Source organism: Crocuta crocuta, unplaced genomic scaffold, assembly GCF_008692635.1.
Source record: "Crocuta crocuta isolate KB4526 unplaced genomic scaffold, BGI_CrCroc_1.0 scaffold41, whole genome shotgun sequence".
Classification (NCBI taxonomy): domain Eukaryota; kingdom Metazoa; phylum Chordata; class Mammalia; order Carnivora; family Hyaenidae; genus Crocuta; species Crocuta crocuta.
In genome coordinates this window covers 420,992-436,770 of record NW_027529428.1, presented here as the reverse complement: position 1 = coordinate 436,770, position 15,779 = coordinate 420,992, and the positions used below count along the sequence as shown (strand labels likewise).

General features: G+C 43.6%; 1 protein-coding gene across 4 annotated transcripts in view; it reads right to left on the bottom strand.

Moving 5' to 3' along the window:
- Positions 1 to 1,187: 1,187 nt before the first annotated feature.
- The window catches only part of LOC144227664 (transducin-like enhancer protein 1), a 90,087-nt gene continuing 75,495 nt past the window's right edge, over positions 1,188 to 15,779 (bottom strand). For all 4 annotated transcript variants that reach the window (XM_077759335.1, XM_077759336.1, XM_077759338.1 and 1 more), the window contains exons 15-20: positions 10,784 to 11,033; positions 8,416 to 8,663; positions 4,567 to 4,714; positions 2,933 to 3,083; positions 1,929 to 2,005; positions 1,188 to 1,777 (exon numbers count right to left, since the gene is read on the bottom strand). In XM_077759335.1, coding sequence (XP_077615461.1) covers positions 1,670 to 1,777; positions 1,929 to 2,005; positions 2,933 to 3,083; positions 4,567 to 4,714; positions 8,416 to 8,663; positions 10,784 to 11,033 — 982 coding nt within the window. In that variant the 3' untranslated portion in view covers positions 1,188 to 1,669. The remainder of the gene's footprint in view (positions 1,778 to 1,928; positions 2,006 to 2,932; positions 3,084 to 4,566; positions 4,715 to 8,415; positions 8,664 to 10,783; positions 11,034 to 15,779) is intronic.

Here is a 15,779-nt window from a genome sequence, read left to right as displayed (position 1 = left end):
AATAGGGAAGAAAGGCAGGAAAGGAGAGAGAGAACAGAAACGATAAATACTACGGTAATAAATCATCAGAGTCTGTAATATAGAAACCTACTTCATTATACAAGGAAAGGATGAGAGAGAAATCAACTTCAGTAATTAGGACTTTGCCATTCACTTAATGAGAAGAGAAAATATTTAACAAATTCGGTGCATAAACAAATATTATTTTGGTAAAAAGCAAACAAAATAATGTTAAATGTATAAAAACAAGAAGGTCTGGATAACAAACGAAAAATATTAAGACAAACTGCCAACAACTTGCTGGATCATAAGAAAACAAGAACATTAAAAATTCCTTGGGTGCTATTTTTAAACAGCCAGGAAACTAGGTTTAAAATTTTTCATCACTATTTCCTAAAACCTAATAATAAATAATAGGTATATGAAGAGTGAACTATAGAGTGTTTTGGGGAAGAAACATACATGGTCAACTTATCAAAAGCCCGGGGTTACAGGTTTCATCTGATCGAATTAATGAAAGCTTGTCCACAAAGAGGAAGACCAGACTAATGAGAGATCAAAATGGCTGGTAGCCGCAGGGAAAGTCTTAAAGAGAAGAAAGGGGCTCAGTGCTGGGTGTGGTTGGCTAAGTCAATCCATGTAATAGATCAAGTAAGTATTAATGAGACAAAACCAGTTGGCATCCCACCTTTCTTTTACAGGTTAATGAATTCCACAGCTTTGTGAATATCATCAGTCTTAACGCTAAACCCAAGTCACCCGCGTCTTGAGATATGATGCTTGTCAAGGGAGACAACAAAGATTTGAAGATGCTGGGCTTTTCTTCAGAAGAGAATGTTCTGTCTCCCAACGAATCACCAAGAAAAAGCAGAGCTTTAATTTGTGACCTCCAATCACAAGAGCATCTTAACAAAAACATGAATCAAGACGAAGTTACTTTAGCTTCCCAAATAAAACTGCCATTAGTAAACCTTCAATGACTGAGGATTCCTAGTCTTGAGTTCCTGGTAACTCCGATGTGTTGATTAAGTTCTAGTGCAATGCAAGTCGACGCCCAAATACATTTATAAATTAAGAAGTGCGTTCATTTTTAAACTTCTGCAAACATGTGGACTTTGCTTATAAAACCCCCCTCCATGATCCCAGAGCTCTGATTAAAAACAACAAAGAAGGAAAAGGAAAACCACTTATTGGTACTAAAGCCTTTACTGTAATAAACCAAATATATTTACAATTTATACAAATGTTTAACCTTCAACAAAAATACAAAAAAACATTTCACAAGATGCAAAACCAAGAAACAAGTTCATTGGAGACACCACTGCTCTACCAAGCACAGAACGTTGAGGGGAACTGCAAGGAACAGAAAGGTCATCCCGGCAGATCACACAGAAAGAAAAAAAAAAAACAGGCTCTGCCTACCCCTTGGCCCCTCTGTCCACTTTGCCTTGGTGCTCCATTTGGTCTAGGTAGATAGGTGACCTTCAGTTGATGGAACTCATTGCCTCCTCTTTATAGACTCAAAGTAGCTTTGTGTCAAGGTTTGGAAACAGGTTTTCATGTTGTTGGTTGTTTTTTTTTTTCCTTTTAAAATTACAACTTTTCTATTTCTACAAATTCAAAACATTTTGGCCCAATTCAACTATAAACGTGAAACCATATAATGTTTTCAGTAGATGACTTCGTAGACTGTAGCCTTCTTGTCCCCTGAGCCAGTGACTATGTACTTATCATCCACAGAGATGTCACAGCTAAGCACGGACGAGGACTCTTTGGACTGGAAGAGAAAACAACAGGCACACGTTTAATGTGAACAGAGATACTCAGGGGCCCTGCTCCTCCCCAAGCTTCTGAAGGCAGCTTCACTTCTGGAGTCACAGAGAATGCCCTGATCCAATTGTCCTTCTCGGTAAGAAGTGCTGACTTACCTGGAATATACTAGCTCCGTAGGGGGTCCGCCAAGCATTGAGGAGGTTGTCTTTGCCAGTACTCACAAACCATTTACCTAGAATTAGCAAAGGAACATGCAGTTCAACAAGATTAAAAATCCTACCATACTATTAGCAACCTGGACTTAATTGAACTCCATGCATTTCCAATCATGAACTATCATGTCCAAGGGGTTAGGCTAGAACTCAAGTAGAGAGAGCAGGTTTTAAATCTGGGCCCCACTGTGAACCATCTGTGGTCCTGGGTTTTGTCAAAGCAGTGGCAGGGACCATGTCAGCCCCATTAGCCACGAGATGGATACGCTTTGGGGAGGATCACACCCAGCACACAGTGGGTCCTCAAACAGTGATCAATGAAGCTGTGTTCTTGTAGTCAGTCTCCTCTTGATGAAATGGGACTAGGAAAGAATGAATGATGAACTTAAGTAAAATGCCAGACATGACGTGTAGCATATAGAATGTGCTCAGTGACTAATGGCTACATATCTCTCCATCCATCCCGAGAACAAATATTTGACTCTACGTGAACCTCTCCTTCTTCATCTTCACCATGGAGTATAATGATCTGGGGGTGGGGGGAGCTAAAAATATTCTCTTCTCTGACCCTACTTCCCTATCCTGCTCAGTCCATGATGACTTCCAATGTGGCTTCCTCAGGCTTATAAACCCTGCCCTCCGCCCTCCTTCAGAGTGGTAACTACTTGTCCTCTACCTCTGCTTGACTCCCCCGCTAAAAAAAAAAAAAAAATCTGTGTCAAAACATTGTATTAGGCAACTGCATCACCTGCTGACCTTTCTCCCATTACGAAAACAGGCCGAAACGGACATCACTATGCTCTGAGGGACATATTAAGACAATAGAATGATTGCATCCAGCTGCTCAGAGAACATTTTTTCCAGACGTGATCTCTACTGTATTTTTTTAAGAAGTATTTTCCATTGAGGCCATTGGCATCCTCCCGTTTCCTTTCCTCTAAACTCACCACAATAAGCAAATTTGAGGGACAGCACGCAGCTCTCGTGGAGATGCAGCTGGTACTTGTCGGGTTTGTTTACGTGAAGAACTTCCACATTGCTACTCTCCATGCCCACGGCCAGCCACTCCCCAGTTGGGCAGTATCCAAGGGAGAATATCTGTAGGAAGCAGAAGAGGCTCGCTAGTGATTTTGCCCAATGAACTGAGAAGTGATAAACAAGAAATGGGGAAAACAGCAAGAAGAGGAGGATGTAATCGGCAAACTCCAGACTGTAGTACAGTCCGCAGGACAAGAGACTGAACCCAGACAAGCCAAGTGTTAAAAACCTTTATGAAACAATCGGAAAACTTGGAACACATATCACACGTGATGAAATTAAGAAATTATTCTTAATAATAATGGCATTTGTGTATGTGGCATTTTAAAGTGGTCCTTGTCGTTTGCAGTTACTAACTGAAACACCTGCGGATGAAATAATATGGTGTCTGAGATTTACTTTAATACAATCCAGTGCAGGGACGCCTGGTTGGCTCAGACGGTTAAGTCTTGCTTTCAGCTCAGATCATGATCTCACAGTTCGTGAGTTTGAGCACCGCACTGGGCTCTGCACTGACGGTGCAGATTCTGTCTCTCTCCTCTCTCTGCCCCACTTACACTTTCTCAAAATAAATAATAAACTTAAAAAAAAACCTAAGATTTAAAATAATCCAGTGTTTGAGAGCACAGATGAAAGATGACACAAGACTGGTCATGGGTTAGAAACTGTAAAGCTGGGTGATGGGCTTATGGGGTTTATTGTCCAATCCTCTGCACTCACGTATATTTGAAATTTTAATAAGTTTTTTTTTAAAAAAAAAGGCAAACCAAAAACAGTACCCTACATATACTGGGAAGAGGATTGGGATGAGAAAGACTATAAGAAACTCAACAAAAGATTAACAGGGACATGAAATTTAGTAAAAAGCAGAGTTGTAAACAAGTCATAATCAAAAGAACAATTCTACCAACAGAAGGCCCTTAACAAGGCACTGCCTTTCCCAAAACAGGTCTAGATTCAGATTCCGATATTCGACATCTAAATAGTCTTCACAATCCACAAAGTTGTCATTTTATATCACTTCAAACCTCCATAAATCTAGTCAGCCATGAGTCCATTTTCTAAAGGGTTGAATAATAAAATGGGCCTCCAGTGAGATACTGCTGCCTTTCTTAAGCTCCCCGGTACAAGGGAGATGAATTAACTTCTGGAGCTGTTGTGATTGTTCTCTACCCCTTGTCATAACCCTGCATATTTTTCAAGCTCTATTTATATGTGAACCAAATAATCCTCTCTCACCCCCACATGAGATGGTGGGAACACGGACAACAGGTCCAACCGTCTATTCTTCAGTGAACAAATTCCTTCAATGAACTCCTGTAGAAGCAAAACAACTAGCAGGTCCTAACCTATAGGGTTTTAGAAACCACTCTAAGCATTTCAGGGGTTTTCTACGTCTGCGCGTTGTTGTTGTTGTTGTTTTTGTTTTTAATTGGTATCACAAATATAAGCCTGGTCTGTCTGCCCTGTTATTGTCATGAGGCATGGAGGGAGGGAGCAGGATGCCCCACACGGAGATTCCTGGTGGGGAAAAGCCCGTCACCTGCGAGGTGAAGTCATGCTGCTGCAGCTGCCGCCCTTCGCGCAGGTCCCAGGACCTGACCGTGTTGTCCAGGCCACCCGTCCAGAGCTTGGTGCCATCGTTAGAAATGTCAATACAGCTGGCCCCGTCTGTGTGGCCCTGGAATTGCCTGATAAAACAAACCAGATTGAATAATGATTTCCTGCCAGAGCTCAAGGTAAACACTGTTGTGTTGTTAGTTTTAGACTCGTGTGTGTGTGTGTGTGTGTGTGTGTGTGTGTCATCTCCTCAGTGTCTGCTGATGTGTAAGATCAAACTAAACTCCCCCCTGACTCCTCCCCCCCCCCCACTAGGGGGGAAACAGCACTTGCGGATTTTCTTTTTTCGCAACCCAAGTGTTAAAGAAATGGAATGCCACTTTAGGTCATCATACGGGAGGAGCTAAATACACTCATAGCTCTTCTTACAAATCTGTCTGGAAGGGAAAATTCCTCCCAGGTCTGGAAAAAGTGTTTGAGTGTTAGAAGAAAAAAAAAAAAAAGGACAAACACACAAAATCCCACGTGTATTCTGTAAAGAAAGATGTAGGCCTCCATCACTACAGTACAAGCTCAGGGTCCAGAAGCACTCCCTTTTCCATGAGTGAATCAACACGGCAATGCCCTTCATGCCAACAAACCATGAGCTCACGTATTTACTCAACCTTGCTTTCTGTATTAGAAAGAGCCCTACATTAGGAAATCTGGACTCCCAGAGACAAAGGGTCATGGCCTCTTGACTCAGGGGCGCTGAGCAGAGACAGAGCTAATTGCTGAGGCGGCCCCATGGGCACCTCTGCAGGACCCTGTGTGGAAGCTGAGCACCAGCTTGTTCTCCTAAAGGGAAACTTTGTGCTTCAGTCAAAAAACAACCAAAACCAATCAACCAAAAGGGATTCGCTGAGCACAGATGCCAAAGGCAGGTTTGCTGGGGGGTAGACCAAAGTGAGCCACTGCAGGGTTGGTGATCTGTGGGTCCTGGACCTGCTTTTGCATGCCAAGAGGGGACCGGCAGGGAAGTGACCAGAAAAGGCCCAATCATTGTGGCGAACCAGGCAGGATGCATTTGAATGGCTTGGGGATTTCAACACCCAGAGAAAGGTTTCTATGTCTGTCCTTCCTCCAGATCCCCTCCCTCCCTTATTATTCACACAGAGCTCCAAACTTTTAAACTGAGCTTGGAATTTAAAGAGTGTGGAAGAGAAGACAAAAGCACAACTTGCTGTGAATTCTGAGACAAGGTGAGAACTATCATTTCACAAATTGTTCCTCCAAAAGCTATTCTGAATGTCCATCTTAGTTCTCTGCCCCCACCCCTGTCCCACACACACATCCCCCAACCGTCCCAGCTTGCCTCCAAGCCTCCCCCGCAGGTCACCCTGGGCGACTGCCAGTCCCAGATTCAGCTTTTAAAAAGTTTTGCTCTTCTTTCCATCAAACTGTTCTGGAAACCCACTGACCCCCCCTCTGCACTCTCTAGAAGTCATGAAAGACTTCTATGCCTTGACTACAAATGCTGTTCTCTTCTGACTGCAGGCGCTTGGCGGGTGGCTCCTCCATCTTCCTGTCCACACACTACGGCACTACCTCAGGCTCCTAGCAGGCAGAGCTCAGGAACGTCTAGACCGTGCTGGGTCTCAGTGATACTGAGATGCTCAGCAGACTCTATGCTACCCTCTCACAGAGTAGCTGCTGGCTGTATGTGGCCAGCCCATATGGAGCAAGGCGTTTGTAAAGCACTACCCCATTGTATCCAGCAGGTGCTTACTCCCAGGAGTTGGCACAGAGCAGGGGTTCAGGGCACAGACAGGAGTACAGCTTGCCTGCACCCTATCACATCTCCCCCACACCCAACTGTATGGGCGGGCAAGCTGACTTTTAATGTCCCTGTACCTCAGGTTCCTCATCTATAAAATTAGGATAATTGCAATGCAGACATTACAGGGACTAAATGGATTAATATTTGAAAAGCACTTAGAATGAAAACTTTGAAAGTGCTGCTTAAGATTTTTTTTTTTTTTTTTTTTAAGAGAAAGTGGGGCACCTGAGTGGCTCAGTACATTANAACAAAGAATGTAGGTCTGGAAACCTCCCCACAGAATGACAAAGGTTGTTTATAAGGCAAGAGAGTGATGGGAGGTCCATGAGACCCACTCTCTGCTACTGCTTCTCCCAGCAGAACCTTTCAGGGGTGAGATGGATGACTTGAATTTCTTCAGTGTATCACAGTCCCAGCTCTTTTGCAAGATTGACTTGAGGGTGGATTCTTGTTAAGTGTTTTGTTTTTTTTTTTTTAAAGAGAAAGTGGGGCACCTGAGTGGCTCAGTACATTAAGCATCCAGCTCTTGGATTTGGCTCAGGTCATGGTCTCATGGTTTGTGGGTTCAAGCCCTGCATCAGGCTCCATGCTGACAGTATGGAGCCTGGGTGGAGCCTATTTGGGATTCTCTCTCTCTCTCCCTCTCTCTCTGCTCCTCCTTTGCTCTCTCTGTCTCTCTCTCAAAATAAATCAACTTTAAAAAAAAAAAAAAAAAGAAGAAGAAAAGAAAAAACAACAAACATTTACTGGGCTAAAAGTTTGAAGGGGCTGTCAGCTCCAGCTACGTTTGTCCATTTTGCTCATTCTGAGGTGCCCAGTGCATGACAATGGAAATATGACTCTCACAGTGTCACCCGTATGCAGGGACAGAGCCTGGCTCGGTGACACTGGATTTCTACGGAGGAGGTATGAATGGAGACGAAGCTGCCATAATGACTCCTAAAGTCTGTCCCTTCACTCTGGCACATGGGCCCAAAGCATTAGAAGAGCCCTACTGAAGAATCCATAAGCCTAAAATCACACCATAAACAAAGAGCGTTTCCGAGCAAAGATGAAACACAAAACAAAAAAAGTAAAAGATACGACAGTTTTCCCCGGATGTTTAACTAGCGCTTCCCTTTAGAAGGACATTGCTGTGACATCCTGGGTGTGGACTCTGACTTCGGCAGAGGGACTGAGGTGGCCAGAGCCGAAGACAGACACGGAGGTGGCAGGATTGCAGCTGTCCCCCCAGCGAAGAGCACAGATTCCAGGAAGCCGGGCCCATCCCCAGGCGGTACGACTCCGGGAAAGGGCTGATTTAGTTACTGAGAAAGAAACATGTATACTTTAAAATCATTTCTGTGGGGCACTTGGGGGGCTCAGTTGGTTAAGTGTCGGACTTTGGCTCAGGTCACGATCTCACAGTTAGTGGATTCTAGCCCCACAACGGGCTGTCTGCGGTCAGCACAGAGCCCGCTTTGGATCCTCTGTCTCTCCCCTGCTCACGTTATCTGCCTCAAAAATGAATAAACATTTGGAAAGAATAAATTAAAAAAAAACCATCTTGTGAGTAAAGTTCCTGGAATTTCCTCTTCTAATGTCCTTTTGTTGATTTTCTGTTTTCCTTTATCACTTGGCTTCTGTTTGCACAAACAAAGTTCTAGCCAAAGCCAAAAACCCTGGATACTGCCAGGTAATCCATGGTGTGCATGCTGCCCCCTGCAAAAGTCAGGAATACTTTCTGGAGAAGCCTGGCATTTGTAAGTGGCTGAAGAATGGGGATGTTAGGGGGGGTAAATATAAATTGTGGGGGACACCAAGCACAGCAGCCGGACTGTGAGTCCCCCAGAGGGCAGTGCCACAGTTCTGTCTTCACACTCCCAGTACCTGGAGCTCCATGCCTGGCACACAAGGGTCTTTAAACGTGGGCTGAGAGCCTGGGTGCAGCCCGAGCAACACAGGGGACAGGAGGGCTTCAGGCCCAGGGACCCAAGGAGGGAACCCCCACCCTAGAAAGCCACGTCTGCTCACCTCACCAGCGTCTGGTTGTGCAGGTCCCAGACCGCGATGTTGCCGTCACTGCAGCACGAGAAGCAGACCTTGGAGTCGGGGCTGATGGCCAGGGCGTAGCACGCAGGGGCCGAGGACGTCAGCTCTGCCTTGATGCGCGGGGTGGGAGCCGCCAGGTCCCAGATGGACAGAGTGCTGGCTTCCCCTCCCACGATGAGGGTGCAACCGTCAGGGAGCAATTTGCAGGAACGGATGTAGTTATCTCTGTTCTGTGAAATACACATAATTCAATTGCTATGATGCATTAGCCGGCACTAACAATACCATGTTCCCTGTTATCTTGGTTTTTGACTTGAAAAATAGTATTCCATGGACACTATTTAATAAAGCAAGAGCTCTGTTGCAAAGATTGGGATCCAACTGAACTGTCCCCTTTGAAATGGTAAATAAAACAAACTCCTGGGCTTGCTCACGCACGTGCATTTGGATGGAACTGTTCCTGACGTCCAGTTTCCTGCTGAGTAGAAAGAACTGAAATGATCAGTGGATGCAAGGTAGGTGTATATGTACCTCTCTATGAAGAAACCACTTTTCAAAGCTAGCTTATAAAGCTCTGACCTCACCACCCTCCATTATTTACTATTTGGAAAATACAGACCTGCTCTGCATATGTTTAGGTTTTTGTTACTCTTAAATCTCTACCTAAGGCTTGCCCTGTGTCTTCACTTGTCATGTAGATCCTTATTAAGAATTTAACAGCTGCTTTCTCAAGCGTTAACACAACTGCTGCCATATTCAAGCTTCTCAGTCCAAAGAAATTGATAAAAGACACCATCTTCCTATTGAAAACCACACATTAAAAAAGTAAGATGAGACCTAAAATGACCCTCCCCTCACTGAAAGAAGTAATTGCGATCCTTCAACCCAAATAGATGGAGCTGATGTTTTCACTATGCTTTGACTGTGGCCTATTATTCAAAGATTAGAAAAACCTTAAGCACATGAATTTCAGAAGAGGTGATGTTACAAAATACTCCTACTATTTTAGAATGTCGGGCTACGTATTACCGTGTTTCAATTTCATTAATAGGGATTTTTTAAAATTAGTTGATTTGGGATGCCTTGGTGGCTTAGTCAGTTGAGGGTCCAACTTCGGCTCAGGTCATGATCTCATTATAGTTTGTGAGTTCAAGTGCCACATCGGGCTCACAGAGCCCGCGTCAGATCCTGTCCCCCTCCCCCACTTGCGCACGCACGCTCTCTCTCTCTCTTTCAAGAATAAACATTACAAAAAAAAATTAAAATTATTTGATTAAAAAATAAATCAATGGGGCTCAAATGGTTAAGTGTCTGACTTTAGTTCAGGCCATGATCTCTCAGTTCATGGGTTTAAGTCCTATGTCAGGCTCTGAGCTGACGCAGCTCAGAGCCTGGGGCCTGCTTGGGATTCTGTGCCTCCCTCTCTCTCCCCACCCCTCCCCGGCTTGCACTCTGTCTCTCTCTCAAATAAACATTAAAAAATAAAATTAACAGTAAAATACATCAATAACTACTCCAAAAAAAGCTTTTGTTTCTCAAAAACACGGCTGTTCTTCTTTCTGAACACTCTCTCTCTGGAATCCTCACCAGTCACTAGGCGGGCAATGGGTAAACTATTCTACCAACCAAGGCAAAGTGCAGGCAGACATCACACCAGTGCCAAGGTGGCCTTTAGTCTGCTTAAGGCCAGTGGTATGTGGTCTATAAGTTCTGGGTTTACAGTTTGGCAAAGGGAATGCGTCCCAACATGGCGTACGGGTCCTGAAAAATGCAAAACAATATTCTCCTACTCTGGGAGAAGGTGGCTTAGGGTGCCTTGGGAAAGAGCTCTTATTCTTTCAGTTTTGTGGACGGCCACCCTGTTTCCTTGCAGCGTGCGTGATCTATTAATCTTTCCTGAAGTTAAGGTAATAAAACCCAGCCAGCCCTCCAAGGTCTCGCTGAAAACACAGGCCCTGTTCAGAATGGTTTTATGCCACGTTGTCGAATGTTTACTATTCAGTATTTATGTGAAGGCTGTAGGGAAATCACAAGTTGAGTGGACTGAAGGGCTCAGAGTCCAGGCCTAGTTGGGCCCCCTTCTGAGTCCACGTTCAAACAAGGACAGCTTCTGTAAACTACTGTAAAATATTTTGTAAAAGAAATCCATCAACTCTGGGATTTAGGCACTGAAATAGCAACAAATGAAATGAAACCTTCACATTTCGGGCGGGGGCTAAATAGCTAAGGCAGGAAACAGAAAGGGCTTCCATTTCCTCATAATGGGGATAAAACCCAGGCCCAAACAGCTATTTCCTTATTGAGTCTCCAGGGAGACATTACCCCCGTGCACCAGTTCCTGTTCACTCACCAGACAGTCGAGCTGAGAGACGGGGCTCTTGTTGCCGGGGTGGCTGATGTCCCAGACCTTGACGCAGCCCTTCCCGCCCGTGTACACGTGTCTTGTGGGGTTGCTGATGGTCACCGCGCACACCACCTCCCCGTGGTTCAGGGTGTTGATCTGGCGCGCGTGGCGGGGGATGCCAGGTCCGATGAGGGCGTCGGGGGGAAAAGGGACGGGCTGCATCTGGCCGTCCGCAGTGACGTGGAAGGAGTATGCACTTTTGGGGAAGGAGACGGTTAGAGAGAGAGACAGGAGAGGAGACAGAGAAAACACTGATCATAAAGCAGTTAGTCATCACCTCAGCAGCCTCCGTGAGGAAGACAAAGAAAGGAATGATTCTCCTCACGATTCTCTTCTGAAATCAACAGAAGCTTAAGTATTTACTGAAGGAACAAATTTAAAATACATAATAGCAGAAGTCTGGGGTGTACCAAAAGAAACGTATATTGAACTATATTTTTTAAATATTTAAAGATTTCTCAATTGTGCCTAACCATTACAGAAAGCATCCCTTCAAATCCAGCATACGATGCTGTTTCCTAATTAACATAAAATACCTCCTTCCTGATGTACCCTGTATAATTGTATGATTTCTTACCATAATTTTAAATGATTATTTTTTATGCTTCAGATGAAGCCCTCAAGAACTCATAACAATTTCACATAGTAAACAGTATAGATCAACACTAACAAATGAAAACAGTTTTCTAAATGTACCAGTTTCATGCTTGAAGTTATTCTCTTTTGCATAATCAAGAAAAAATAATAAAAGATTCTTTTTTTGATGTTTATTTATTTTTGAGAGAGAGAGTGTGTGAGCAGGGGAGGGGCAGAGAGAGGGGGGGAACAGGATCTGAAGCAGGCTCTGCACTGACAGCAGGAAGCCCGATGTGGGGCTCGAACCCACGAACCATGAGGTCATGACCTGAGCCAAAGTCAGATGCTTAACTGACTGAGCCACCCAGGTACCCCAATAAAAGATTCTCTTCCATCAAATGGCTTTATGACAGATTTCTTGTTTTAATTTTTTTAATGTTTATTTTTATTAGGGGCGGGGTAGAGAGAGAGAGAGGGAGACAGAAAATCTGAAGCAGGCTCCAGGCTCTGAACTGTCAGCACTGAGCCTAACACAGGGCTGGAACTCACAAACCGCGAGATTATGGCCCGAGCCAAAGTCGGTCGCCTAACCAACTGAGCCACTCCATGCACCCCAACTTTATGACAGATTTCAAGTTTTTTCCTCAACAATCTCCCTGTCTACCTTGGCCACGAACCCCAATTTTACCTAAGGCAGCAAAGCTACTCTTTGTTACCTTCCCCAGCTTCCCTTTCACCAGAAATGCCATGTTCTCAGCAGTGAGATGTACATGCTCTACACGTGCTGCTGGCGGGCGTGTGGTTCATAACTTCAAAGAGAGGGACCCTAGGGATCCAGAAGCTCTCTGTACTTTTGGCTCAATTTTGCTTATGAACTTAAAACTGATCTAAAAAACAAAGGTGATTAATTAAAAGAAAAGAATTTTAAACGTGGGGAAGATCCGGATTCCTGTCTTCTTTTCTTCCTCCTTCCACTGCCTCAACTATGAGCAAGGTGACTGGAACTCTGCCAGCCCTTTTGGGTCACAAGTGACTTTGAAGATGGAAATCAACTGCTGAAGGAAGTAGAACACAAAGATAGGATGCAGAGGCCCTGGTGACACTGGGCCTGTGAGACCTGCCCTGGGCTGCTGACAGCCAGGATCATTTATGGGAGAGAGAAAGAGACTTTCACGTTGCTTAAGCTATTGTTTTCCTCTCCTGTCAAATACGAACAAGCCTAACCCTAGTACCTACTTGTTTCCACCTCAAAATCTTTTTTTATATTTACTTTTTTTCTTTTATAGTTTATTATCAAATTGGTTTCCATATAATACCCAGAGCTCTTCCTAAAAAGCGCTCTCTCTTCAATGCTGCCATCACCCTTTTTCCCCTCTAATCTTAAGGCACATTTTAAGCTTTGTGATCTAATGACTTAAACTCTAAGCACTAATATATTACAGATATAAAACATGCACAAAGAAAAGACACTTTAGAAGGTGGAAGATACAGGGGACCATGGTTGGCTCAGTCAGTTTAGCGTCTGACTTTGGCTCAGGTCATGATAGCATGGTTCATGGGGTCAAGCCCCATGTATCTGGCTCTGTGCTAATGGCTCCGAGCATGGAGCCTGCTTCGAGTTCTGTATCTCCCTCCCTCCCTCCCTCTCTCTCTCAAAAATAAAAATAGACATTAAAAAAAAGGTGGAAGGTACAGAAATGCTGATATTTGCTCCCAGCATCCAAGCAGATAGCATTATGCATATGACACTTTTGAAGAAATGACTACGTTCACTTTCTTATCTGAAACATCACTAGGCATTCTAGAAGTTCAACATTAAGCCTTTTCTATAGGTCTGCATATATAATAAATGAAGGATGTAGAGTTTCCTCCTTTTCATAACCCTCTGGGATAAGTCTGAGGCCCTTCCTGGAACTTGTCACTGGCACCTTACATTCCCTTTACAGATCTAAAGACCATGGGTATTAACACAAAACTCAAATTTTCTTCATTTTAATGTTCACTCAAATTTTGTAAAAATAACTTAGCATGCACAAAATTGAAAACTGATACAAGGTAGAAAAAAAAAAAAAGAAAACTGATACAAGGTTATTAGGTTTCCAACCTGCCTGCACATAAAACCCACATACTTCCCTAAGCTTAGAAGAAAATTAGGCTATTATTTTCTCTTTATGAAAGCAAAATATCAAGTACATGGAAGGCTTGTAAAAGAACTGCCACTATCTCAAACCAAACAACACGATCTTAGATATATGTTATTTCCTGACAAACTGGTTCCAATAACTAATCTTAAATGGCTAGCTGGACCAAATCCTTAACATAACTCTTAATTTGAATAACTGAGCACACATAATGGGAACCCTACAGAATGTCCTAGAGAATAAATATGCATATGAAACAACCACAGCTCCAAGCCCTTCCATCACCATACCAATAAATCCCATTTTTTACCCAAGAGCATCCTTTTGTGTCCTTAGTAACATATCAAGCCCACATGATATTTTAATTCTAATACAAGCACATTGTAGTTAATGGAACCTATACTATTTATTACAAGATATCTGGGGTTGGAATCAAATAACATTCACTGTATTGTCCTGAAGATGGGACCACAAGAACTGGAGATTATTCACGTTCTGGAAGAATTCTTCAAGGTCCAGTAGTAAGTTATGTGACCCAGATATTGGGTACCATGAGTTGAGTCTGAAAATCACAAACAGCTACGTGAAGCTTGGAGAAACGACTAGAGCGTTTTCATAAAACCATCGAACCGAATGTTATTTGGTCAGAACAATGGTTGACTAGAGAGAACTTGCCTCTTAAAGCTCTCTGTGCTGTGAGAATACTAGCGCCACAGGAAGGTTAGTTTCTGTCTGCCATAAACCCAGGGGGCGCGCCCCCAGGCAGGCAAACTTTCCATCAGGCACCCTCGTAGCAATTCTGGATTTTTAGGGGAAGAAAATTTTTACCTTGCTTCAACTGGAAGCCTGTTTATTATAGAGTTAAATGTTCCAGATTAAAACAGATGCACAAAGTGCAGACAGAGAGCTGTACACTCATTTTTGGACGATGCCCACCTCTCTCCCAGGTGTCCCCTTCTTTAAACCACACAGGTGGTCCGTGATCATCATACTGAGGCAATTTAAAATTGATTCACCGGGTAGTGAACTGCTGCCAGAAGCTGTAAACACTGCTCAGTCCCAGGGGAAACCCATATGGATGCTAATACATCAGTCACAGGGGGCCTCGCAGGAAGCTGGCGCTGCCCGCAGTGCTGGAGAGCCTAATCAAATGAACAAACCAGACCTATGCAACGGGCTGATGGGTCTCAAAGAAGGATCAACTGGAAGGAAAAATGAGGGGAGCAAATGAGACCCTGGAATTATTCACCTACAAGAAGAACAAGAATCTCATTGAGAAAAGGCCACATTGACAGCATATCACAGCAACGTTCAAGACTTCCCAGAAGGAAACTTAGGTTCCCTACTTGTTGAAGAACGAGGAAAAGTAGAATCAACCAGGAAGGGGAATTTATACACAGAGAATGAGGATTTATAAATATCTCGCAAACATGAATTCAGAGAGAGGCCAGCCAAAAGAATGTATATGGGATGACTAGATTTATAGAATTTCAAATACAGGCACAATTCATCTGTGATATTAAGCCACAGTGGTGATTCCCTACAGCTACTGCCAGGGATGCAAGACGAGCTTCGTCACTACCTGTGGTGAAAGTCACTAAGCTATACACATAAAACTTATGTACTTTTCTATATGTATTATCTCAATTTTAATATTTAGCATTTTTTTTAAGTTCATGTATTTATTTTGAGAGAAAGCATGAGAAGGGGAGGGGATGAGAGAGAGGGGAAGAGAGAATCCCAAGCAGGCTCCATGATTATCAGCACAGGGCCCACCCAACTCAGGGCTCAAACCCATGAACCATGAGATTATGACCTGAACCGAAACCATGAGTCAGATGCTTAACCAAATGAGACCCAGACACCCCTATGTATACATCTCCATTTTAAAAGGTGAAATTTATTTGTTTATTCAAGAAAAAGTCAAGAGGGCTCCTGATCCATGAGCAAGTAGACTAGGTCCACAGACATCAAGAGCCCTGACTCTAGTGTTAAACGTACGAGAATCGCCTGGCTCGCTGACCTCACTAACTGTGGTCGCCCTTACTGGCCTAACTACCTGCTGCCTATAATGTGTCCATTCCTGATCCACAAGATAGAAATAATTAACAAAACAGAAGAGTTGCAGGCATTGTTATAAGGATGAAAGGAGCTATAAAACCATAAAACATTGAACACCACACTCCACGCCTGCAAGGGCCTTCAGAAAATGGGAACATCCATTA